The sequence below is a fragment of the Miscanthus floridulus genome, chromosome 13, assembly GCF_019320115.1.
Source record: "Miscanthus floridulus cultivar M001 chromosome 13, ASM1932011v1, whole genome shotgun sequence".
Classification (NCBI taxonomy): Eukaryota; Viridiplantae; Streptophyta; class Magnoliopsida; order Poales; family Poaceae; genus Miscanthus; species Miscanthus floridulus.
In genome coordinates, this window is record NC_089592.1 from 81960076 (window position 1) to 81986339 (window position 26264).

General features: G+C 51.3%; 3 protein-coding genes and 1 long non-coding RNA gene across 14 annotated transcripts; 2 read left to right on the plus strand and 2 right to left on the minus strand.

Annotated features, from left to right (window-relative positions):
- The first annotated feature begins 250 nt into the window (after window positions 1–250).
- LOC136500900 (uncharacterized) lies at window positions 251–16021 on the plus strand. Of its 10 annotated transcripts, none has more exons than XM_066496367.1 (13): window positions 251–325; window positions 429–831; window positions 948–1127; window positions 13199–13259; window positions 13391–13504; window positions 13892–14023; window positions 14114–14233; window positions 14396–14799; window positions 14877–14976; window positions 15072–15131; window positions 15225–15311; window positions 15415–15537; window positions 15621–16021. In XM_066496367.1, exons 3-13 carry the CDS (start codon window positions 1012–1014, stop codon window positions 15918–15920), a joined length of 1617 nt encoding a protein of 538 aa, XP_066352464.1. In that variant the 5' UTR covers window positions 251–325; window positions 429–831; window positions 948–1011; the 3' UTR covers window positions 15921–16021. The 10 variants fall into 10 exon arrangements, with proteins under 10 accessions (XP_066352464.1, XP_066352470.1, XP_066352466.1 ...); XM_066496373.1 differs by having other exon boundaries at window positions 14405–14799; XM_066496369.1 differs by having other exon boundaries at window positions 951–1127.
- Window positions 16022–16177: 156 nt separating this feature from the next.
- On the plus strand, window positions 16178–16849 carry LOC136500155 (uncharacterized). The gene has a single exon (XM_066495542.1). The coding sequence runs from the start codon at window positions 16178–16180 to the stop codon at window positions 16847–16849; it is 672 nt and encodes a 223-aa protein (XP_066351639.1).
- A 970-nt stretch (window positions 16850–17819) lies between these two features.
- On the minus strand, window positions 17820–19286 carry LOC136501494 (transcription termination factor MTERF6, chloroplastic/mitochondrial-like). 2 transcript variants are annotated; one of them, XM_066497019.1, is made up of 2 exons: window positions 19189–19286; window positions 17820–18977 (listed from the first exon to the last, which is right to left on the minus strand). In XM_066497019.1, exon 2 carries the CDS (start codon window positions 18960–18962, stop codon window positions 17958–17960), a length of 1005 nt encoding a protein of 334 aa, XP_066353116.1. In that variant the 5' UTR covers window positions 18963–18977; window positions 19189–19286; the 3' UTR covers window positions 17820–17957. The 2 variants fall into 2 exon arrangements, with proteins under 2 accessions (XP_066353116.1, XP_066353117.1); XM_066497020.1 differs by lacking the exon at window positions 19189–19286 and adding an exon at window positions 19101–19119.
- Window positions 19287–19527: 241 nt separating this feature from the next.
- On the minus strand, window positions 19528–22379 carry LOC136502282 (uncharacterized). Its single transcript, XR_010770464.1, has 3 exons — window positions 21918–22379; window positions 20182–20488; window positions 19528–20007 (listed from the first exon to the last, which is right to left on the minus strand). It is a non-coding gene; the product is annotated as an uncharacterized lncRNA (long non-coding RNA).
- Window positions 22380–26264: the final 3885 nt, after the last annotated feature.

The following is a 26264-nucleotide window of genomic DNA, read 5'->3' on the forward strand; positions in this document are numbered from 1 at the left end:
GTAGGGACTCCTCCTCGCTTTCTTTCAGGCAGCAGAACGCGCGTCATGCATTACTGAGATCCGCTACGGGTCGCCGTCGTCTAGCCCTCCCGCAGGTCACGCTAGCTATTCGCTAACGGCTAACCCTCTCTCCCGGGCCTCCTCCTCACCGTCATCATCGTCATCGCGCTCGCCATTACTGTTCGGACTCAACTCTGCTGGAGCGGGCCGTTCGCCTCTCCCTGCCCTGGGGGGGGGGGGGGGGGGGGGGGGGGGGGGGGGATTAGCAGGGGCAAGGACGACGGCAGAGGGACCCGACCCCGACGACATCGTGATGGCGGAGGAGGTGCCTGCGTTTCTCTTTATTTTCTTTCTTTATTGCCTTCCTCCTTTTCTTAATCTTTTTCCCTGATGAGCGTTGAGCGAGCCCTGGGCGTATCTTCCTGCAGGTTTCATCCCCTTTCTTTTGCATTTGGCCTCGTGCGTGGGCCACCTCAGCAGTCAGCACTCACCGGCTACCTAGCGGGCAAGCGAGCTAATCCTCCACAAATATCAGTCACCTCTAGTTTAAATGCTTAATCCTCCAATCCAACCCACGCTATTGTTATCCGCCTACCGTTCGTTAGTAGGCAGGCAGCGCTAGCTAGCATCATTAGCACACCTCCTGTTCATCGTTTCCGCTGAGCTGCCTCCACCTGCGGGCTCTTGTCCGTTTGCACGATCCTCATCGCCTCACCTTGCCTTCTTCCTCTGCAATCTGCGCACCGTTCGCAGACATCCAAGCAACAATCTTCTTCTTCTTCTTCAGTTGGCAGCTCATGGCACGCATCAGCAAGAGCTCATGATATATATGTGAGTCCAGTTAATTAGCTCTTAATTAGTGTTAGATGGGGATTACATGATCTTTATCCTTATCTGAAGCTTTCCATGCACTATTTGTGTTACCAACTTAGCTTGCTTAATTCCAGCAGTGCATGCTTCTTGGACTTGAAACTTGGTGACTGAAGCACGCAGAGCTAGCATCCATCAGCCATGGAGATGGCCAACGCCGGACGGCTAGAGGCGCTCAAGGAAAGAGGCTTCCGCGACGCAGAAACACCAAATGGGGGTCACTCATCTTCGTACCTGCAACACCGACACTCAAGAAGGTTAGCATCAAGCACTCCTTCAATCAGCGTCAGCATATATTCTGTTTTTTTTTCTCTCTCTTCTTTTTTCAGCAAAAAGTGGCCATATATTCCTTCTACACAATTCAATTCCAGTGGTTTCCATTGACCTTTTTTCACTCCCTTGGTGTTACCGTTTTATCCTTATTTGATTGCACAAAATTAAAGTGGGCAGCATGGGTTTTTTTCTTATTTTTTTTTCACGACCGGGTGTGTACCCGTTTTTCATTAAGAGGAAGAGAATTTAAACCATACACAACCGAGCGCGGGGCCGTTGATTTGGCGAGCGGCCTCAAGCAACGTCTAGCTAAGAGTCCTACCTGACTACTGGATCCAAGGTTTGTGATTACATGCCCAAGGAATTTTGTGACCAATACAAATGAAGTGCGGCCAGAGGCGCGAAGCCCACCAGCGCCCAGTCTTCGCCTTCCTTGATCGCCGCTCTGACGACATCGAGAACCGAAGATAGCCCTCTACCAAAGACTCGATGGAAGCTCCTAGCATCAAGGGACCACAGAGCGTTTATCACATTCATGATGTCTTGCTTGATGATCGGCCACGCAACCTTGTAGAATAGGCCGTTAAATCCATCAGGACCCGGGGCACGGTCGGCGGGCATCTCTCTGATGGTGTCCCAGACCTCTTGCTTGGAGAAGCAGGCATCAATGCCGGACAGATCAAGATGTGGTAGCAAGTCTTCAAGCTCAATGGTGTGCTGAGACTGGCCTGATAGGTGGGGGCTTCTTCCACCTTATATGTTGTGCTCCCTCACCATTGTTGGAACCGGTGGTGACCACCGAGTTCTCGATCTTGGAGCTGGCTAACAGCCGGCCTGGCTCGTTACCACGAGCCTGCGCTTCCACAGGTCCCAGGTCCACCGGAGCTACAACATATAAGGTCTTGGGCCTTTCCAACCCAAAAGACTAGCCTGATAGGTGGGGGCTTCTTCCGCCTTATAGGTTGTGCTCCTCCACCATCGCTACATGATGTGGGACTAAACTCTAACAATCTCCCCCTTAGTCACACATCGGGGTGCCCCCGCCATATGTGTGACACTCGAGATTTTTTATTGGGTTTAGCTTTTCTGACCATGGGCTCTTGATACAAATTATTGGAACCAGTGGTGACCACCGAGTTCACGCTCTGATACCAATTGTTGGAACCGGTGGTGACCACCGAGTTCACGCTCTGATACCAATTGTTGGAACCGGTGGTGACCACCGAGCTCTTGATCTTGGAGCTGGCTAACAGCCGGCACGGCTCGTTACCACGAGCCTGCGCTCCCACAGGTCCCAGGTCCACCGGAGCTACAACATATAAGGCCTTGGACCTTTCCAACCCAAAAGACTAGCCTTATAGGTGGGGACTTCTTCCGCCTTATATGTTGTGCTCCCCCACCATCGCTACACGATGTTGGACTAAACCCTAACAACCATCGCTACACGATGTGGGACTAAACCCCAACAATCTCTCCCTTAGTCACACATCGGGGTGCCCCCGCCATATGTGACGCTCGAGATTTTTTTATCGGGTTTAGCTTTTTTTACCATGGGCTCTGATACCAATTGTTGGAACCGGTGGTGACCACCGAGTTCACGATCTTGGAGCTGGACGATCTTGGAGCTGGTTTACAGTCGGCCCGGCTGGTTACCACGAGCCTGTGCTCCCACAGGTCCCAGGTCCACCGGAGCTACAACATATAAGGCCTTTGGGCCTTACTCAACCCCAAAAGACTAGCCTGATAGGTGGGGGCTTCTTCCGCCTTATATATTGTGCCCCCACCATCGCTACACGATGTGGGACTAAACCCTAACAATCTCCCTCTTAGTCAGACATCGGGGTGCCCCCGCCATATGTGACGCTCGAGATTTTTTATCGGGTTTAGCTTTTTTTTTACCATGGTCTCTGATACCAATTGTTGGAACCGGTGGTGACCACCGAGTTCATCATCTTGGAGTTGGCTTACAGCCGGCCCGGCTCATTACCACGAGCCTACGCTCCCACAGGTCTCAGGTCCACCGGAACTACAACATATAAGATCTTTGGGCCTTACTCAACCCCAACAATCTCCTCTTTAGTCACACATCGGGGTGCCCCCGCCATATGTGATGCTTGATATTTTTTTTATCGGCTTTAGCTTTTCTAACCATGGGCTCATGATACCAATTGTTGGAATTGGTGGTGACCACTGAGTTTTCGATCTTGGAGCTGGCTAACAGCCGGCCCGGCTCGTTACCACGAGTCTGCGCTCCCATAGGTCCCAGGTCCACCGGAACTACAACATATAAGGCATTGGGCCTTTCCAACCCAAAAGACTAGCCTGATAGGTGGGGGCTTCTTCCACCTTATATGTTGTGCTCCCTCACCATCGCTACACGATGTGGAACTAAACCCCAACAGTTGGAACGGGGTCCCGAGGATGCCGTTGAAGTAGTCGTAGCTCACCCCAGACTTAGCTTCATCGCTAGAGAACCAGACACCATTATGCAAAATCGACGGGATGTGGTTCTTGCGGTTTCTGTGGCATGCCTGCAGATGGAAGAACTTGGTATTGGCGTCTCCCTCTTCTAAGAATCTCAGCATCGAACGTTGCCGTGCGATCGTTCTTGCTAAAGATGCTAGACCCAGGCTGATTAGCTTAAGCTGCTTGCGTAGCGTCTGCTCATCGTCGGATAGCAGACGGTGCTCTTGCGCCGCGTCGAACTGGGCGATGAGCTCACGTGCCATGAACAGCTGAGAGCGGACACTGCCGATGTTCTTGATACTCCAGCTCTGTAGCGCCTTGGCTGTCTTCCTCAGCTTGTGGTCGAGGACCCTGCAAGCATCGGCACCCTGCAAGTGGCAGTCCCAGGCCTGCTTGACTGCCTCCTCGAACCCATCTAGGCGCGCGCACCCAGAACGACTCAAAGCGGAACCTGGGCATAGCCCAAGGCTGAGTGCACAGTTGCAGCAACAATGGTGCATGGTCCGAGCAGTCCAAAGATAGGCATCTCAAGTGGTGGCTTGGGAACGCTTCAAGCCAAACCAAGGACGCGAACGCGCGATCAATGCGCTCAAGCGTCGGCCTTTGCCTCTCGTTAGACCAAGTGTATAGCCTGCCATGCAGGTATAGCTCCTCAAGCTGACAGTCATCAAGTAACCGACGAAAACGCCTCATGTGCCTGAGATTGAGGCGGCTGTTGTTTTTGTCAGCGGCGCGGTAAATCTGGTTGAAGTCGCCGCATATCAGGAATGGCCCCGAGGCCTGGACGCGGACCTCACGGATCTCGTCGAGGAAGGCCTGGGCGAGGACGTGGGAGCGATGGAGACCGTGACCGAAAAGGCGCGACAATTGCGATCAGTCACCACCCAGACATCACGTGATCAGGCAAGCACAATCCCGCCGGAAGCTTCCACAGAAGGCAAGCACACATAGTCAAACTCAGCTCCCATTAACAGCCTGTTCGTTTCGGCTTATACGATCGTGGATTATAAGCTGCAACGGTATTTTTCTCTCACCTTAAACCAAGCAGCAGTACTTCTGACTTATAATCCACGATTGTTTCAGCCGAAACGAACAGGCTGTAAATCAGTGGCTAAGGAGGGGGACAGTACATCGAGTTTCGTCTCTACCAAGCACAGCGCGGAGACGCGTTCTTGCGGCAAGAGCTCGCGTACGACAGCTCTACGCGCGCGCATGTTCAGCCCTCGTACATTCCAGACAAAGACGTTCTGACTTAACATGATAAACTATTGTAGCGACAGGGGGGACAAGGGTTCACTGGGTGGCGCAAACGGCACCGAGTGCCCGCTGCTTCCTGCCCGGGAACAACACCTTCATCGCTTGACGCTTGGACGACGAGAGCGGTAGCTGAAACGCGGTCTGGAACTCGTCAAAGGATGCTTCATCTGGGAGCTCCGTCTCGACCTCGAAGCCCAGCTTCTTCATCATGACCTTCCTAGCTTTTGCCTCAGGTTTCTCAGCTCTGAATCTGCTCTTGGCGGCCAAACGGGCACTCCTCTTGGGTATCCAGTCCTCATCGTCGCTGGTCGTCATGGCTTTGGTTGAGCGCAGGCGTGGCGTCGATAGTATGGGCTGCTGGAGTGGCTTCTTGCAGGAGGCGATGAACTCCTCTATCGACGAGACGACCGGAGCACGGCGACGGATGGCCTCATCGTTTTCAGAGAGGCCGGGGCAGGGATCTGTAAGGAAGAATTGCCAGTAACTCGAATGTATGCCAGAACGGAAAAGTCTGTTCGCGCGATGGCCGGATTCAGAAAAATGAAACTAGGTTTACTGTTTTCTCTCCATGACCCCTCTTCCTCTCTTCCTGGATTCTATATACAACAATGACTCATACTCGCCACATTGGGCCAGTGAATCTTGTACTGGGCCGTCGCAGCCTCCTGGGCCTGTTGTCCGGAGCGGCTTCCTCTTCAGACCCGGACACGCCTTCTTCTCCTGTCAGTGGCATCGGCATTGGCAGGTTGCTGACATTCCCCCCATCTTCAGAACCTGCATGCCCCCATGCTGGTGCTCTTGGAAATTGTTGGCGAAGTTGCTCAAGCGGCTCCCAAGTAGACAACTCCGGAGGTGAATTGGACCACTGGATCAGGCCTTGCGCCACCGGCCGAGATCCAGCTGTCCAGCGGCGTTGCAGCACCCGGAGCGGAAACTGGTACTACTGCAAATCCGAAGGAAGCGATGGAGATACCTGCTGGTTGCCAGGAGACGAACGCAGCTGTGATACGTGAAAGACCGGATGAACAGCAGCACCTGGTGGAAGGAGCAGTTTATATGCAACAGTGCCAATCTTTTGGATAACTGGAAAGGGGCCAAAAAACTTGAATGACAGCTTGTTGTTAGAGCGGTGAAACAGAGATGACTGAATGTAAGGTTGAAGCTTCAAGAACACCAGATCACCCACAGAGAATTGACGCTCAGAACGGCCTTTGTCAGCTTGGCGCTTCATGCGAGCCTGGGCACGGAGCAAGTGTTGCTTGACGACAGTATGCATGAGGTTGCGATCAGCCATCCACTTGTGAAGTTCAGGAATTGGAGCTACCTCATCCAAGTTGATTGACAACAGCCGAGGAGGAAAGCCATACAATACCTCAAATGGGGAACGACCCAGTGCTGAATGGGGTGATGTATTATACCAGAATTCAGCGAGGGATAGCCAGCGGCTCCACTGAGCTGGGCAAGTGTGCACAAAGCAGCGAAGAAATGTTTCGACGCACTGGTTGACACGCTCGGTCTGGCCGTCCGTCTGAGGATGGTACGCGGAGCTGAACTGCAGCTCAGAACCGGTTGCCTTGAACAGACACTTCCAGAAGTTGCTTGTAAAGATGCGGTCACGGTCTGAGACAATGGCGCGAGGAAGGCCGTGAAGTCGGTACACTTGGTCCATGAAAAGCTTGGCGACCGAAGCTGCTGTGAAGGGATGACGTAGGGGGATAAAGTGTGCAAACTTGGAGAATTTATCCACCACTACTAAGATGGCATTGAAGGAACCAGATGGAGGCAAGCCTTCTATGAAATCCATTGTGATCACTTCCCAGGAGACAGATGGCACTGGAAGTGGCTGCAAGAGACCTGGGTAGCGTGATCTGTCTGGCTTTGCTTGCAAACACACGGCACATGACTGAACATAGGACCAAATATCAGATTTCATACCAGGCCAGAAGAACAAAGCCTTGATTTTACTGTATGTTGCTGGTGCTCCTGAGTGCCCACCCAAAGGGCTGCTATGCAGTGCCTTCATGATTTTAAGTTGCATTGGCTTATTAGAACCGAGCCACAAGCGTTTCTTGTATCGGATGACGCCTTGGACCAAAGAAAAGGGTGGGTGGCTTTCTGGGCTAGCAGCCAATTGAGATAACAAGGTCATAGCAGCTGGATCAGCAGAGTATCCACGGACGACTTCTTGGAGCCAAGTGTTGGAAACTGAAGACATAGCATAACTCTGGAGTGTGGGCACTCGGCGGGATAGAGCATCCGCCGCGCCGTTCTCGGAGCCTTTCTTGTACAAAATCTTATACTGTAACCCTAGCAGCTTGGAGAAGACCTTCTGTTGCCATGCCGTATGGAGCCTCTGTTCGTTGAGATGTACTAAACTGCGATGATCAGTATGGATGAAAAACTCACCCTGAAGCAAATAGTGACGCCACTGTTCGACAGCCAACAAGATTGCAAGATACTCCTTCTCATAGACTGACAACCCTTGGTTCCTGGGACTTAGAGCCTTGCTGATGAATGCTATTGGGTGCCCATTCTGCTGTAAAACCGCGCCAATCCCTGTACCTGAAGCATCGGTCTCAATGTGGAAAGGTAAGTTGAAATCAGGCAAGGCCAATATAGGTGCAGAACAGAGTGCCTATTTAAGGACCGAGAAGGCAGATTCGTGGTTTGTGGTCCAGACGAACAACTGATCCTTCTTCAGGAGATCGGTTAGCGGCTTGGCAATAATGCTGAAGTGTCGCACAAACTTGCGGTAATAGCCGGCAAGGCCCAGAAAACCACGGAGCTCCCTAACGGAAGACGGAACAGGCCATTCGAGGACTGCTTGCACCTTTGCTGGGTCTGTGGACAGACCTTGGCTGCTGATGATATGACCCAAGTAAGAGATTGATTCCCGGGCGAAGGTACACTTTGAAAGCTTGAGCTTCCACTGATCAGCGCGTAACCACTGAAAAACTTGACGCAGGTGATGAACATGGGCTTCAAAAGTTGGGCTGTAGACGAGGATATCGTCGAAGAAAACCAACACAAAGCGACGTAAACCCGGAGCCAAAGTACCATTCATGGCACTTTGAAATGTGCCTGGAGCACCAGTAAGCCCGAACGCCATGACTCTGAACTCATACTGACCCAAGTGAGTCTGGAAGGCGGTCTTGAACTCTTCACCGGGCTGCAAAAGGATTTGATGAAAACCAGCTCGAAGATCCAATGTGGAGAACCATTTAGCGTGAGCGAGCTCATCCATCAACTGGTCAAACACTGGCACCGGAAACTTAGACTTTCTTGTCAGCGTATTGAGATGCCTGAAGTCAACACAAAAGCGGTAGGAGCCATCTTTCTTTTTGACCAGCAGGACCGGTGAGGAGAAAGAGCTGGAGCTCGGCTGGATGAGTCCTTGTGACAACATTTCCTGAACCTGGGCTTCAATTTCATCTTTCAATTTGGGTGGGTAGCGATAGGGTCTGATGAAAACAGGTTGAGCACCAGGCAAGAGAGGAATTTCATGGTTGCAAGCACGGGAAGGAGGGAGAGAAGTTGGTGGATGGAACAAGTCGGAAAACTCGTCAATTAACTGACTGATCGGAGCTGGAACAGAGACGGCATTATGTTCTGAGGACGAAACCGGCTCTGACTGTTCAAGTTGCAAAAGCAGCTGGTCTGGTTCATCAGGAAGGACACCTTGTAACACCTGAGTATGGCCCTGGTATGGAATTGCCAACCACTTCAAGGCCCAGTGAACTTGCATTGGGCTGTAAGATTCGAGCCAATCCATGCCCAGAATGGCGTCAAAATTACCCAACTGCAGAACCCTGAAATCAGTGTGAAAGGTGCAGGAGCCCACTGCCCACTGAACTTGTCGAAGCAGCAGAGAACTCTGTAAAACACCTCCACCAGCAACTTGCACACAGCTAGAAATAGAGACTGAATCCAGGTGATTTAACTGCACAGCTGTAGTGTCACTGATAAATGAGGAGGAGCTCCCTGAATCCACCAAAATGCGCACTGGAATACCTGACATGGATCCCAACAGCTGGATAGTACGAGCAGCAGGAACCCCAGACACCGCTGACTTAGATATGGCGAGAAACACTTGCTCAGGTGGTTGATCCTCAGATGTTGCAGCAGCTGGTACCACCTCCGGATCCAATGATTCCCAAAGAGCTTCGACCGCATGCAAGACCTCTGGTGAGCACCGGTGATCCTTACTCCACTTGGCGTTGCACTTATAGCATAAGCCCAGGGCTCGACGATAGGCTTTGACAGCAGCCAGAGCACCAGGTGCCGAAGAAGTGGCAGAGGGATCGGCAGTTGCAGGCTTGACCACGGGCTTGTCGACACGAGGCGGAGGTGGAGGTAGCGGCAGCGCGGTTCGTGGTTTCGGAGACCACTCAACCGGAGCCGACGAACGGAACGACGACTGGACACCCGAGTGGGCCCCGACCTCCTCCTGCACAAGAGCCATGCAAATAGCAGCATCGAGTGTTTGGGGCCTGGAAACCAGGATCATAGCTTTGAGGTCGGGCCGAAGGCCATCGACAAATCGCATGGTATAAAAGAGGGGATCAGTAGAAGCTGAATAGGATTTGAGGCGATCGATTAAGACAGAGAAACGCTCGACATAATCCGACACCGTAGAAGTTTGTTTGATGTGGAATAATTGGCGAATTAAGGCTTCCTTCTGATCGCGATCGAAGCGATCGTGCAAGGCTTGACAGAAGGATGTCCAAGTGGCCGTAGCTGGAGTGTTTTCGATGGATTCATACCAGCCGGCAGCGGCACCTTCCACATACATGGTGGCGACGCCAACCCAAAGGGAGGGATCTACGGCGTACATAGTGAAATATCGTTCACAGCGAGAGCGCCAGAGGCGTGGGTTTTCGCCATCGAACTTAGAAAATGGAAGTTTAGGGAGGCGTCCCGTTGGATGTTGCATGTCAGTGGTGGCCTGAGGAGTTGGGTGGCGAGGAGTAAAAAGTGGCGGACGCGGAGGGATGTATAATGGAGGGGGACGCGGTGGATGAGGAGAAGGATGTGGGTGTGGAGGATGGTGTGGAGAAGGATACGGTGGAGCTGGTGGCCGGTGCGGAAGCGGAGGTGTCGAGCGCGGATGAAGGGAAGGAGGAGGGGGAGGGGGAGGCGGAGGTTCTGTGTGCTTACCCATGACCGGGACATGAGTCCAGACCGCCCCGGTCCCGAACCCACCATCCCGGAGAGACGCTGCATCGCCGTGCCCATTGGGCGCAGAGGACGAAGAGGCGAGCACAGGGGGCCACTGAGGCAAAACGTCGAACACCTTGGAGTCGCGACCTTGGGTCATCTTCTGCATCTCGAGCCGCAGGTCGTCGACGAGTGCCTCCATCTCCGGGCGCCAAATACCGAGATCCGTGGCAGCGACCTCGAGGGCGGTGACGCGGTCGTCGCGCTCGTCGGTGGTGGGGTCGACCCGGACGGCCTCCAAATCAGCGACGCGCCGGCCGATGGTGTACGCCGTGTCGGCGGCCGCGAGCTCGATGGAATCGAGGCGTTTGTCGACGGCGGAGTCGCGGGTGGTGCGGGCGAGCTCGAGATCAGCGAAACGCCGCTCCCATTGCTCGTTGTGCTCGTCAAAACGGCGCCCGAACTCCTCCTTGGACTTCTGGATCTCCTCCAGAACCAACTTGAGAGTCGGATCCATGGCTCCCAGAGAGCGTTGCAGACGGGTAAAATGGGGATGAGGAGGATCGAAGGCCAGGACGCGAACAAGAATCTGATACCAAATGTAAGGAAGAATTGCCAGTAACTCGAATGTATGCCAGAACGGAAAAGTCTGTCCGCGCGATGGCCGGATTCAGAAAAATGAAACTAGGTTTACTGTTTTCTCTCCATGACCCCTCTTCCTCTCTTCCTGGATTCTATATACAACAATGACTCATACTCGCCACATTGGGCCGGTGAATCTTGTACTGGGCCGTCGCAGCCTCCTGGGCCTGTTGTCCGGAGCGGCTTCCTCTTCAGACCCGGACACGCCTTCTTCTCCTGTCAGTGGCATCGGCATTGGCAGGTTGCTGACAGGATCTGTGGCTTCGACTCCTGCCGGCGCAGAGGCCAGCAGCTAGTCCCCATGTAGGTCGGCCCATCAGCAAAGCTCGGCGAAGGCGGCCCAGAACTGAGGGCCTCCTCAGTGCCCGAAAGGCAAATATCGACTTCGTGGACGAGGGTGGAGTGGTCCATCATGCCCGGTGCACTGGGCTCAAAGAGAAACGAGGGCCCATCGTCTTCTCCAGCAGCGTAGCAGAGGAGCGGCCCATGATGAGATCAGGGTCGCCATCAAGCATCCTCCCCACGACGCCCCGATGCCCACTCCATGAGGTATGGGCAGGCTTCCTCGGGTCACGGTCGAACGAGTGGACCGAAGTGTCAGATAAGCTGGCAGCAGCTTTCGGCGTGGCGTAGAGGCCCACGGCCAGCGACATGCCCTTGGGTGCGTCAACGGCAGGAACCGCGGGCTCAACGACTAAGTGCTCCGGCGTTGGAGGCTGGCAAATCGGCGGGACGGACGGCGCTCTACCCGTTGACGCTGAACGGGCCGAGGCCGTGTCCGCTGGTGAGGCGCGACTCGGGGAGGAGCGACGCTGATGGGTGCCCCGCCTCCGACTGGGCAACCGACCAGGCGAACGTCCCCGTTTGCCCTCCCAAGCGCCAGCCGCCGGCGGCGATGGGCAGTCGCGCGCCTGTTAACCAGCATCGTTGTAGTTGAAGCACCTGGACTGAGACTTACAGTCCGCCTTGACATGGTCACTGGCGAGGCAGTTGAAGTATTTTCCCACCAAGTTGGCCAGCACCGGCCGTCGCGGAGCCGCGGCACGACGCCAACGACGGCGGCTCTGCACAGGCCTAAACCCCTCCACGTCCGGCTCCACAGACAAGCGTGGGGGATGGACGACAATGGACGCCAAGCGACGCTGCGCCGGGGAAGAAGGGCGCGGGGAACGGCGCGCATCACCCATGAAGTCCCCACGGCGCGGACGGCGACGATGACGGCGGTGCTGGCGCCGCGGCCGGGCGGCCCCCTTCCCGCGGTCCGACGGGGGTTGGGCCTCGGCGTCGCTGAAGGAAGCTTCCGAGTCCGAGAAGTGCAGCCTCGCCCCGGACCCGCCTGGGGAAGCGATGAAAGGTTCGGCGTCAGGGTCGAGGGAGCTCACCTGAAGCACAAGGGCAGCATGGGCGGCCGCCTCAAGCGGCAGTAGTTCAAAGGGAACGGGTCCCTCCGCGCGACGGGAGGACTCCTCCGCCTCGACCTCATCCGCCCAGGAGAGGCGGGAGCACGAGGCGGGGTCCATGGGAGCCGGCGCACAGGCGGGGAGGGTTGGGGTGGAGGGTTGGTGGGTGGACGCCGAGGCCGGAGTGGCCACCGGCGGTGGAGGCTGGTGGACGCCGGGGCCGGAGTCCTACATCAAACCTCTGGTGCTCTGCTCACTTGCAGCAAGGCGATGGAGCTCACTGGCTACAATGCTAATCTAGGTTGATGCTCCTTTTTTTCTTATTTCGTCCACTCTTTATAAAAATATAAGGAAATGCTATACAACACAAAACATACATGGATTTTTTTTTATCTCTCGCCCTCTCTCTTTCTCACCGGTGACCACCGGCGCGCCGGCAACCGGCGAGCCTCCCCGCGCCCGCGCCGGCCATGGAAGTGGCGGTTGCAGCGGCGCCCGCGCCCGCGCTGGCCATGGCAGCGGCGGCGGCGGCGGCAGATCTGTGATTTGTCCTTCCATAGAAAAAAAAAATCTGTGATCTGTGATCTGTGGAGGCTGGAGGCTGAAGGTAGAAAAAGGGTGGAGGCTGTTGGATCTTAATCCTACGGTGCAAAAAAATTCATGTGTTGAAATTGCATAAAACACGTGGCTGTGGAGTAGATACACTCAAAAATAAACTTTTTTTTTCTTTTTTTTTCAATGGACCCATTTCAAGTGTTTCCTTGTGTTACAGTGCTCTGTCATTGTCTTCAGTTCACCAGATAACTTCACTTCAGGTGATATGTACTGCGAGTAATGCTGAAAGTTTCTGTTCTAGGCTTACTTGCAGCCAGAGCGCTCTTCCCTTTTCTGACAGTGAATAATAAAGAATCTAGAATAGCAATACAAACAGTTCAGTTGTACTTCCAAAATCATTTTCCAGCACCGTATCTGTTGGCTACTATGTTTCTGGTCTCCTTTGACTGAAAAAGAAAGGATCCATCTCTGCCTGAAAAACTATTCAGTTTCAGTAGCCTGCCTACCCAAGCTTTCAATTACACTGCAATTCTCTGATTCAGTGTCTTTCTAACCTCAACCAATCGTTGTATTTTCAGTGCTATGATCACATATGTAAATGTTCCTGACGTGTCACCGCGACTCTCCGATCACATACCTGTGGGTAATCTAATTTGTCTTTGGTTCTTGCTCATACTTGTCCTGTTCATCAGACAGTACATGTAAAGATTTCTCCAGCTGCAATTCTTGCTCATACTTGTCCTTTTCCACACCATTTCATGATTGTGCAGGCAGTCAATCGCAGCAAGATGTCCGACAGAAGATATTCACTCAACCTCCCTGAACAATTGCCCGAGCATCGCATCATCACAACTGCAGAGAGAGCTGAAAGAAGTATTTCAAAGGTTAGTTCTGGACACTTAACAAAATTAGTTCATGATCTCGAGGGCCTAGTTGTTTCCAAAAGCTGAATAAAAGCTGTTACAATGCAGGTCTTCCGTCCATACTTTATGAATCACGTTCCTGTTCTTAATAGTTTAGTATATCTATCCCTGATGCCAACAGAATGATGCTTTATCATATCTAGGGAGAAGTGACAAAAGTCATGAGTTATCATTATGCTTCTTTTTTTCTTAATGATGTACTACTAGTACGTGCTATAGTCAGAAACTGTGTCTCCATTCCAAATTTTGAACAGCAATTAACAAGAAAGAGAGAGAGAATAGTACAGATCCAAGTACGAATTAATTACGCCTTTTATTTATTGATCCCTGATTTTGTTTTGAATGCAGTCAGTTGCAGATTTGGCCTGGGAGATAGCTGTCCTTGAGGAGGAAGTTGTTCGCAAGGAACTGCACCTGCTGTCCTTGTACAGAGCAGCATTCGATCAGTACCTCGGTGTCTCTCCTCGTGCGTCCGCTCAGGTACAAAACTTGTCACCTGAAAATGGAACACATCAATGTTCAGATGTCATGCTGCATGCTAACGAAACAGTTATGTTATGATCAAATCAGGTGGAGCAGGAATCGCACCGTCAACACAGCAAAAGGACTACTGACGAAGGCACCCTTCGCCTGAAAAACATCAAGGAGTCTGCATCCTACAACCTGCCAACACTCTCAGATTCTAAACATGTATGAACAGCATCTCTTATCTTCGACCCATCTTTCCAGTATTTACCATCCACTTAGAAAGATCCCACAAACGACACCCCATGCCCTTTTAGGTCTGTTTTTAGTAGCTGGTTCTTCACAACAGAACAGAAAGCATCTGACACAATTCTGATGTTGCTGAAGCATACACAGGAGCTGTCAAGATCATCTTCAGGGCGGTCTAGCCTGGCCAACTTCTTGAGCGCTTCGATCGCTGAATATGTGCCCAAGATCTCGTGCAAGCTTTCAGAGGACATACTAAGGTGCATTTCTGCTGTCTACTGCAAACTTGCAAGCAGGCCATTACAAGAGGCGAATTCTGAGACGGCATCCACACCTTCTTTCTCATCTGCATCGAGTTCTTTTTCTCTCAAGTACCCGGTCGATGGTTGGAGCCCTCGATGCTATTACAATGTCGATGCAACCTCAGATATATATGCTTCATCTTATGGGAATAATGGGCAGTACAGTGGGATGATAATTTTCCCAAAGATACATATAGATGAAGACAAATTTGATTATGCCTCTAAAATGCTCGATACTATCAGGTAAGCAACCATGCAAAAAAGATTAGAACATAGGAAGGGGGAAATGCTTGATTTATAGGTGCTATCTTGTATCCCAGATCGCTGATAAAACGGCTGGAGAAGATTGATCCTACAAAGATGGCACATGAAGAGCAACTCTGTTTCTGGATTAACATCCACAATGCTTTGGTTATGCATGTAAGTTCAATATTGTTAACAACTGACAACTTAAAGAATATTCAACTTGAGCCTCAGCATGATGCATAACTAACTACCCTTCTGAAATATTGCAGGCTTTCATGGCCTATGGATTACAGGAAAAACGAATGAAAAGCACTGACTTGATTTTGAAGGTATAGTTACCATACTTTTAACAAATAGTCATTTAATAATCACACGGGAATCACGTATGAATTTCTCTGACAGTGTTGAGCAATTTGTTCCAGGCTGCATATAATGTGGGTGGACATTCAGTAAATTCCCAAATTATTCAGAACTCAATTCTAGGATGTCAATCCCACCGCCCTTCACTGGTATAGCACTTGTCTATATAGAAATCAGCAGTCAGGATTTAAACAAATGAAAAAAAAAGTTTCGCATCTAATCACTAACATATTGATGGGCATGAAATTACAGTGGGTTCGCACACTATTTACACCAATGAAAAAATCAGGGAGCTCCATACATCCATATGCGCTTCGTTATTCAGAGCCAATTGCTCACTTTGCTCTTTCGACCGGAGCATTTTCAGATCCACCTGTAAGTTCCACAGCTCTTGCCAGTTTTCCAACATTCCAACCATATGTTTCTTGAGTTATAATTACTGTTAATGATCTATGCAGGTAAGGCTGTACACAGTCAAGAAATTATACCATCAACTGGAGCAAGCCAGAAGCGAGTTCATTCAAGCAAATGTTATGGTCCGGAAGCAGACCATCTTCCTACCCAAAGTTCTCCACTTCTATGCAAAGGATGCTTCCCTAGAGTTGCCTGACCTTGTTGACATAGTATGCGAGAGCATGCCTGAGCTACAGCGAAAAGAGATCAGACAATATCTTAGGAGGAGGATTGACAAGTGTGTTGAGTGGTTGCCCTACAAATCTTCTTTCAGATACACTGTGCACAGGAGTTTGGCTGAGTAGGCACTCTTTTCCTCTATATATGTGCTTGTATGTAAGTGAGGAGCCAAGATTCTAAGAACAATCTGTTGTTGCATGTGTAAAACTGTAAATAGGTAATTGTGATAGGCTAACATATTCCTAATACTAGAAGTAACGACGAGAGCCCCCGCGTCGCTCCCCCACGCGGGCGACACGGGCGGCCGCGCCCTCCCAAACCCTAGCAGCCACCCCTTCCCTCCCCTCCCCCTGCCACGCCGCCGCCGGAGCTGGCCGCCGGCATGGCCACGCGGCTCGCCGGGATGGCAGTGGCGGGGCTCCCCCTCTCCTCGCGATTTGGTGGCGCTGGTCACAGCGGGGCGGCGGCTCTCCTCCCATACGGGCTGCGTGGAGCCCGGCGGGGGCGTCCGCCGCGGCTGTTGGCGGCGCCGGCTGGTGTCCGGCTGGCGCGTGGGGACGGCGGCGGATCCCATTCTCCCTCGCCCGTCCCTTCCTCCTGTCTTGGCGGCGGCGGCGGCGTTGGCCCGGTTCGCTGGATCCAGTCCTGGGCGGCTGGATCCGGTGCCCATGCGGCCGGATTTGGAGCTCCGGCACCTGGATCCGGCTCCCTCTCGAAGGGCTGGAGAGGGCGGTGCCTGGCCAAGGCGGAGGCGGCGGCGGCGACGGCAAAGGGTGTCGGCACCGGTGCTCTATTGCCGGTTCTGATGCCGCTGGGCAGGGGGCGGCGCCCACGGGGGTGGGGCACGTGTCTGGTGGTGGCTGACGTCGGGTCGCAGCGTCGGCAGCACGTGCCAAGAGCCGGCGACTGCGGCCGCCTGAAGGCGTTGGTCGTGCGGCGGTGTTTCGCGAGCAGCGGAGTCAGGTCCGGCTCCAAGTTGCCCGGCCGGAGGGGGGTGACGGCCGACGCAGCTGTGCGGCTGCTGCGTGCAGCCGGCACGTCGAGGCCCCTCTGAAGGGGTTACTGTGGAGCGGCAGGACAACGGTGATGGCAGTGAGGGATGGCTAGGGGCCTTGCTTCTTGGCCCGACGTTCGTGCTTGAGGACTCCTTAGGCGAAAGCCTAGCGACGGCGACACCTGTGGGTGCCGCTTTCCCTGTTGGGGGCGTCGTGTACCCCCTCTAGCACTATCATCCAAGGGTGAAAGCCCGGTCCACTTTGGACGTGCGACGGTGGCGCCATCGGCGTTGCTACCTTCCTGAAGGCGTCGCGTTTGGATTTCGTCGTGGCCTCGATGTCTCCTCGGTGATTGTTCTTCGCTTCTTGGCGCCTCGACGATGCGTGGAGGCAGGTCTTGCTGCGAGAAGTCGAAGCTGCTGCGTCAGGGACGTGGCTCGGCAACGATGACACGCGGCGAGCCCCCACCTTCATCGTAGGCTGGGGTCTGCTAGGGGTCGGCAAGCGCTGGAGGCGAGGCGTGTGGCCGTGATTGGAAGTCAGAGCTGCTCTTTGCGGGGTGTTTGAGCTTGGCAACGATGACCCGTTGCGGCCTCTTGCTTCGGGCTCGTTGGTGGGTGGCTTGTGTGTGGACTGCCATGAGAGGTCGGAGCTGCTGGCGTTTCAGCCATGCTCGGCAACGATGACCCATGGTAGTGTGCCGTGTTAGTGCTCAGCTGCGTCGTGTGGGTTGGTTAGCCTATCGGGTGCGCTTTTTGTCATCCCGTTGGCTAGCCCTCTTGTACATAAATTCTTTCTGTCTTAATTGAGCGGCAGAGCTCCTGCCTTTGTTTCAAAAAAAAAATTGTGATAGTTCTTTCTTAGAGAGGAAAATTATAGCTTATCTTAAATCCAGTTTGTGCTTTACCACACTACTGCAAATTTGTGGATTTCAGTTGAGTGTACCGACAGAACGAAACCCACATGCTTTCATTTTGCTTGCTCTCAGAAAAAATAGAGATTATATATACTCAAGGTCAAGGATACCAGTTGAAACTTGAAAGAGGACCTTGCATTATCAATTATCATTGCCCAAATATTCAAGAACAATACAACCTGATGGTACAAACGAAAAGATTCACCTGAGAATAAAACATACTACATTGGAACTAGAGACAAGATGAGTACCTAAACTGCAGTAACCAAACCGAATTTCATGGCAAACTTCTTCTGGTTACAGTCTAGCATCTCGCTGAGACTGCAACTCGAGTTCATCTGCTTGAGCACCTTGTGACGGTACTCCAGGCTCCTCTTGAGGCCATGGCGAAAGAACTGGGGATAATCTACCACCTCGCCCATGTCCCGTCCCATTTCTTCGACCAGGAACTTCATCCTTGGCTCCAGGCAATGTTTGACGCTCTTGATGAGAACAGGAGGGTATCCAGCTACCAATGCCGTAACCTGATTCCTGCTGAATCCACAGCTCTGCAGGAACGCTAAATTGGGCCGCAGAATCTTATCCACGTCTCGCGACAATATATCTGGGAAGCTCATGATCACCCTTTTGAGATCTTGCCCCTGTAACCCGACTGCCGACTTGAGGAACTCGGCAGTGGGACGCAGCCGCTTGTCGACGCTGTACCCCATGATGTACGGCTCCTTGGTGAGGATCTTGCCGATCATGCCTTCCTTGTCGATGCCGAGGCCGGCAAGAAAGTCGACGGTCTGCGAGAACTTGGCCTCGATGCTGTAGCTGATGAGGCGCGGGTTGACCATGAGCAGCTTGGCGAGCTGCTTCTCGGAGACGCCGAGCGTCTGGAAGAAGGCGAGGAGCGGGCAGAGCTTCTCCTCGACGCTGTGGAACAGTATCTGGGGGAACTTGGCGATGGCCTGCGCCACCTCTCCGGGCCTGGCCTGCAGCGTGGCGAGGCACTGCACCGTGGGCACGAGCTTGCCGTCCACGGACAGGGTCAGCACCTTGGGGCACTTGGCCACCACGTGCCGCAGCTTCCGCCGCTCCATCTTGACGCCCGTCAGGAGGTAGTCCCAGACGCCCGAGGCCTCGCCGGCGTCGAGGCTGTGCAGGTTCCTGCACCGCCTGGACATGCGCGCCACCGCGTCGTCGTCGAACCCGTTCTCCCGCAACCAATGCGTCAGGCTCTTCCCGCTGCCATCGCTGACGCCGCTGGCCATCGCGACCTTCTCCCCCTGTCGAAAGACCGAAACTCTGTCTGAGATTCAGACGCCACACGATGGCATGGCGCAATAACAAGAAACGAGAGAGGCGAATCGTCGAACAACACGCGCGCGCGCATGAGAGTGGTCGCCTACAACATCAGCGGCATGAATTCTGCGCACAGAATTGGGAACGAGATGCAGCACGTACGCAATGGTAGACGAAGGTAACAACAGCAATCACCTTGGTCTTGCACCAGGCCGGCGGCAGAGAGAAGATGAGGGATGCGGACGCGTAGCCAAGGAAGGAGGAGGGGAGGATCCGAGGATAAGAGAAGATGAAGAGTGGCATCAGCTAAACTGACGCTGCTTATCTGTTGCATTGCCCAACCAACCAGAAGCTGCACATCCTTAAGGCCCAATGGCAAAATAGGCCCACAAGAACCATGGGCCAACCCATGGCTACTGCTGTAATCACACTTTTGCAAATCCCCCTCCCACCTCTCCCCCGCAGTTGGTTTGCACGGTTTGCACAGAGAGGTTGATTTGCACTAGATATGTTCCCTTAATACAGGGACTAGAATAAAAAAACAATGGTACGATAATTTAAATTTGAACATACGTCGTACTATTAAAAAAATGTTACTTAAATATAATCTTCGCAACACTCCATTTATAACCCACATCGTCAATAATATTACATGAGTTATCACGAAACATGGACTTAAAGTATAATTCAAGTTTTGATGCCGATCACCTAAAGCGCGGCCCGAGCAACGGCCACTGTCAAAGTCAACAGACATACACAACTTTAGTGCCACCTCATCACCATAACTCACGAAAACACAACCTAAGGACAAAGCTACAAGCCTACAATGTACCTTCGGATTTCTTAGAATAATAACTCACAAAGACGAATGCAACAACTTAAACATAGGCAGATCACTCACAAAGACCGAATGCTACAACTTTACAACCAGTCCGATTTGATTTGCATGAGTTGCAGTGCTTCGAAGACATCACTCCGAGCCACAGTTTCTGAAAATCTAATCGTTGCCAAGGCCTGAAAAGGAGGTCAAAACAAGACACAAGTGCTGGAGGGAGATTTATATTTTCTGCTGGAGTTCTCATATCGCACCTTCCCCCAAATGGTTAAAGCCAATTGCCATTGTGAACTGATGTAATTTTCTTCATTATCCCTTAGCAAAAAAAAATATATATTCATATCAAAATTTACCATGCTGGATTTGCAGCAGCCAGAGTTGGCAATTCTAACTGTTTTCTGCGCCATTGCCTCATGAGTAGTTGTCGTGTCTAAGTCTTCCATCTTGTCAAATTCATCTATAGCAAAAACGCCCATATCTGCCAGCACTTGGAACCCAAGAGTTTGTGCTATGAGATAAATAATTAGCAAGATTGCTCAAAGTGCAAGAAATTTACTATTTTGCTTTACTTTTCTAGTCAGCTCTCCTCTTATCTGAACGAACAGTCAGAGAATGAGGAATGTGGCCTTTTTGGTGCTCTGCTAACTTTTGAAGCATCACCTGCAAGACAAAGTAGCTGTTTTATGGAAGTTTGGATCCAAAATTGTTGGAGCATGCACAAATCCTTCAGATATCTAAGAAGGAGTAAAGTTCATATCCAGTACTCAAACTTGCGGCGGTATGTCATTCCGGTCCTTAAACTTAGAAAGTGTGTCATTTCGATCCTTAAACTTATTTGGATCTCATATTCGTCCAAACGAGTAGGGATCTGTACCCGTATGTAGAGACAAGACTTGATTGCTTGAAATAAAAGGTTAGTGGGGCTATAAACAAAATTCTCCAGACACATAAATTAGACAAAATATTTACGAACTTCTCGAGGGGTTATTTTGAAAAAAATCGTCTTCTTCCTCGTTAGCCATTCCACGCGAGCTCATCCCGTCGTGGCGTCGTCAATGTCGCCGCGGCTGCCAGGCAGGCGCAGGCGAGAGCCACCGCAGCCTAGGCACGCGGGCGAGCCGCCTCCGGCACTTCTGCACAGGCACATGCGCGACAGTAGCAGACGCCTCCACCGCGACGCCCTGCTGGCCAAGTTCACCGACGACGTGATGCTCCCGGCGGGCCTGCTCCACCTCCACTTCCACACGACTACTTGGGCGCCGGGTGCGACGCCACCATCAAGCTCAAATCCCACAATGGCACTGCGCACGCGACGCCGACCCAAACTCCACGGTGCCGTACGAGGCCACCAGGACGAACTGCCACCGCCGCACATGCGTGCGGGCGTGCAGCCGCTTCGGTCGCATAGGTGCGCCGTGCACGAGCGAGCCCCTACTTCCGCCGCACAAGCACATGGGCGCGCCGCTGCGCAGGCGTGCGGGCCAGCCGCGGTCACCGCCGCACAGGCGCGCGGTCGTCGCCGCACATCCCCGCCGCGGATGCACAAGCGCGTGGGCGAGGCGCCGCCACCGCCACCGCCACCGCCACCGCATACACGCGCAGGTTAGCCGCCGTCGCCGCTGCACAGGCGTGAGCCGCCACCGTCGCCACACAAACGAACAACAGTCGTCGCGCGTGGAGGAAACAGCACGCCGACGAGCTAACCATGGCCATGAGAGAGGTGAGAGCTGAGAGATAGAGCTGACACGTGGACCCAGACTCGTTTGGACGAATATGAGACCCAAACAAAGTTTAAGAAGTGGAATGATATATTTTTTGAGTTGAAGGACCGGGATGACACATGTCTACAAGTTTAAGGACAAGTCATGGATTTTACTCTATAAGAAACCTTACAAGAAACTTTTTTTCCAAAAAGATAAAAGAGGCTAAGGTCATTAGCACAAATGAAGGGGTATTTCAATCTGGAGTGATGGTTTTTGATCCAACAGCTAACGGCGATCTAATGGTTCCATTCCTAGGCCAGTGACACGTAGTGACAATAGCACAACTGATTAAAATATTGCTATTTGACCAATGAACAAATACTTACTTTGTGGTCATTAATCACCACAATTGTAGGTTCTCTGTTTTTTTTTCCGGTAACAAAGTCAAATGCAGATTAATGTGGCACCTTTCATGAGTGTCTAGACTTGCCGCTGCTCTCGACCCCAGATCCATCTCTGCCGTGTTTCCTGTATGTGAATGCCTCAAAGACAGAAGGAAGAAGGAAGATCACTGATCATGCTGATAATCGAATCAGAGGCCGCATCAATTATTTCACAATTTAGAAAAAAAAAACACTTCCTTTTCTCACAATCAGTTTTCGAGCCTTGATCTTTAATAGTATCTTATTGCTACAAACATAGGGTCAAGCGCACAACATGGCTTCAAACGGAGGAATTGCCAGCCCAAATAGAGAACTGTTTGATAGAGGGCTGTGAATAAACGTGTCTGGGCATGTACAGACACAAAGAGTCCAAATGTCCAATTAGCTTTTCTGGATAAAAAACAGTGCAGACTATTCCCTCCAAGTAGTTCAAATTACTACGAAAGTAAGAAAACAACACATAAGTGCTCACAAAGAAAATGTTCGGAGTCATTAAGTTGTCAGAATAACACTATAAAACTATGGATTGAAGCACCGTGTGCATAAACCACCGTAGAGATGGCAAGCAGTAGCAATGAGAAGCGCAGTATCTGTTCTGGCCTCTGATGAAAATCAATCAACATTCAAAATCACACCAAGAATATAATCAAAGTCTGCACCCACTCCTATGGAGCTAACTTCAGAGAGATCACAGAACCATTCCAACAGTGATATGATTCACCCTAGTTCAGGCCAAATCCACATGACTGCACCAAAATCACACTCTGAGCTGACCCAAGTTAGAAGCTCCCACTACCTAAACAATAAACCAACCCTCACGGCCTCACCTAGCTGGGCCAGCTCAGCACACGAATAGGGAGCAAATCAAAGGAGAAGCGTGTGCACACCTACCAGGCATTGAGCGTGTGCTGGAATTACCGTTTAGAACCTCCCACTCCCTTAAACACATAAAGCCTGTTCGTTTGGCTGTGGCTTGTCGTAAATGATCATAAATTTCTAGCCGGAATAGTATTTTTCTCTCACACAAACCAGCCAGCGGTACTTCTTCACGAACCAGCGACGATACGAACCAGCCAACCCTCCAGCTGCGGCATTTCACCGAACACCCGCCGCACCCGCCAGGAAGTCCGGAAGAAAAATGAGAGAGTTTCCTACCTCCTTGCCAAAGCCGAAGATGCGGTGCATGACGGGCACAACGCCCTGAAATGCAATACCTTGCGTATCAGCGGCAGTAGAGCCTATTGTGGTTGGCTGCTTTTTGACATGGAATCCACGTATATGCACACTTCTTGTCAGACAAAGGACCACTTGAATGCGTGTACGTCCGGCTCAACACGCTCAGCTCATTTTCTTTGGTTCAGCTGTGAATTGGAGCTCGGCTCATTCAGCTCTATGGACATGCTCGTCTCTCTCTTGTCCCTGTAGTTGTAGTAGTACCGTGTGGCCTTAAATATCCTTGCAGGCTCTACCATTCTACTACTACCGTGTCCAAGAAGCCACACTCGGTCCTCTTGCTCGTGTTTTCCTCTTATTTCGAACTCCCAGCCATGAGCAAGACACTAACTCTTCCTGCTTCCAGCGATTGATCTGAGACTTCCCGTTCTAGTGGTCGTGGCCACCGCTTTAGGCATCCTTTGCTTCGATGTGCTTGTGGTGATCTGGCTGTCATTTTACATGCTGGCACACCTCGCAACCAAGGACGCCGGTTCATTAAGTGTTCTAAGCATATAATAGATCTTCACCTCATGCATTCAGTATCTTTTTCCTATTTTTTTGTTTTTTGATTATGCTTTTTTAAGGACAATGGTTGTGCTTTTTGGATCTAGGACGACCTCCTTGAGGGTTATGTCAACATTCGGTTGTCTCAAGCTGATATGGTTCATCAGAACATAGTTTTTGGTCTTAGATCTAAGATTGAAGCCAAGGCTGTCCTTTTGGCCGAAGCAATGGAAGAGCTTGCAGCTGCCAGAAGCAGTAGTCGTCATAGGCTTTTTTTTCTTTTCTGTTCTTTGTTTCGTTGTTTGCTGGATCCTAGCCAAATCATTCAACTGAGCTGTACTCCGTTGTTTGTAACTGCAGTAATTTCTTAGTAGTTCATGTAGCACTTGTAACTTTATGAACACCTGCTTCTGGCAGTTACAAACAAACTACTAAGAAATTACTGCAGTTACAAACAACGGAGTACAGCTCAGTTGAATGATTTGGCTAGGATCCAGCAAACAACAAAACAAAGAATAGAAAAGAAAAAAAGCCTACGACGACTACTGCTTCTAGCAGCTACAAGCTCTTCCATTGCTTCAGCCAAAAGGACAGCCTTGGCTTTGAAAGCATCTAGGTCCCTTATTGGGTTTCGGTGATTAATGACAATATGAGATTACTGTGAATAACGTGTGTTTTGCAGATGCAATTAAGTTAGGTCATGGTAATGACAATTGATTGGGCAATCATGGTTGCCATGCCCCTACGATAGGAATCGTTTCGGTTTTCAAAGGATGGACGATAAGGTTAAGGATAGACTAGTTCTAAGTGTCGTTTGGAGTTGAATAGACACTTAGAGTAGTTTAGGACTTTGTTTTTCCTTTGGCCGTACTATTAAGGGGGTATGGACGGGTTGCTTGACCTAGGTGAGTCTAGTGGGTTAGGTGTGGTGCACACTTGTCAAATCTAGCACTAGGTAGATCCTAAAAACCCTTAGATCAATTGGAGCGAACTTCATTCACATATGATTACGAGTTGGAAGTGAATGGAGGGTCAAATGCTGACCGGACGCTGGTTCCGGTGTGATCGGACGCTGGCTCAGAGTCCGGTCAGTTCATTTGATCAAGGTGAAGTCGTCTGGTGCGACCGGCTGCTGAGAGGTGAGTGACCGGACGCTGGGTGCCAGCGTCCGGTCGACTTCAGTAAGGTTCCAGAGAGGGAAAATCGTGACCGGATGCGTCCGGTCACAACTTAAACACTTGGTGGCGGGGAGAACTGACCGGAGCGTCCGGTCACCCAGCAGAGGCACATAACGGTTCATTTTGAGTGAGGGGTTATAAATACTTTCTCTATTCAGTCAAGGGATCACTTTTGCTCATTCCAACAGCTGAGAAACACCCTTGAGAGTGCCAAGAAGAGCAAGGTCCTAGTGAGGTGATTGAGATTTGAGAATCCAAGAGAGAGACCTTATTAGTGAAAGCAAGAGTAGCGAAGTGTGCATCCACCCTTCTCATTAGGCTTGTCGTGGCCAAGTGAGAGTTTATGCTTGTTAGTATTGGTGATCTCCATCACCTAGATGGCTTGGTGGTGATTGGGAGCTTGGTGATCATCCGACGGAGCTTGTGGATGACCCAACTCAAGTTGTGAGCGGTTGTGCGTGATTCACCGCGACGGAGTATCAAAGAATCAACCCGTAGAGAGCACTTGATCCTTGCGCGGATCAAGGGGGAACTACACCCTTGCGCGGGTGCTCCAATGAGGACTAGTGGGGAGTGGCGACTCTCCGATACCTCAGCAAAACATCGCCGCGTTCCTCCTTCTCTATTTACTTTAAGCATTTACTTTGAGCAATTCAATTCTTGTCTTTACATTCATAGAATTGTCATGCTAGAATAGGATTGGAACATAGGTTGCTAACTTTTGTGCGGTACAATAATAGAAACACATTCTAGGCACAAGGGATGAAGTGGGCTAACCGTAGGGTTTAATTATTGCAAAGAATTTTAGAATTAGCCCAATTCACCCCTCCTCTTGGGCATCTTGATCCTTTCAATTGGTATCGGAGCCTCGTGCTCTCGAATTAGACTTAACCGTCTAGAGAAAGATGTCTCACGGGGATGGTCCTCCTCTTATCTTTGAGGGGGATGATTTTCCTTATTGGAAAATCCGTATGGAGGCATACTTAGAAGCTCTATATGTTGGAATACTTAGAGTCGCCTCACAAGGATTCCCAAAACCTCAGGATCCCACGCACCTTCAAGGAGATGAAGTGAACTACGAAAAATAGAATGCAAAGGCTCGAAACACCATCTTTAGAGGCATTTGCAAAGATGTGTTCAATCGCGTGCGGAACCACAAGGACGCCCATGCACTATGGTCGGATGTTTGTGTGCTCCATGAGGGAACACAGAGCGAGTGTGAGGAACACTATCATCTTGTCATAAGAAAGCTTAATTCTTTTGAGATGTTTTCTAAAGAGAGTGCTAATGAAATGTACTCACGCTTGAATGTTCTTGTAGATGAAGTCAATGGGCTTGGACTCACTCAAATGCAACCATCCAATGTTGTAAGAAAAATATTGAGTGTCCTCCC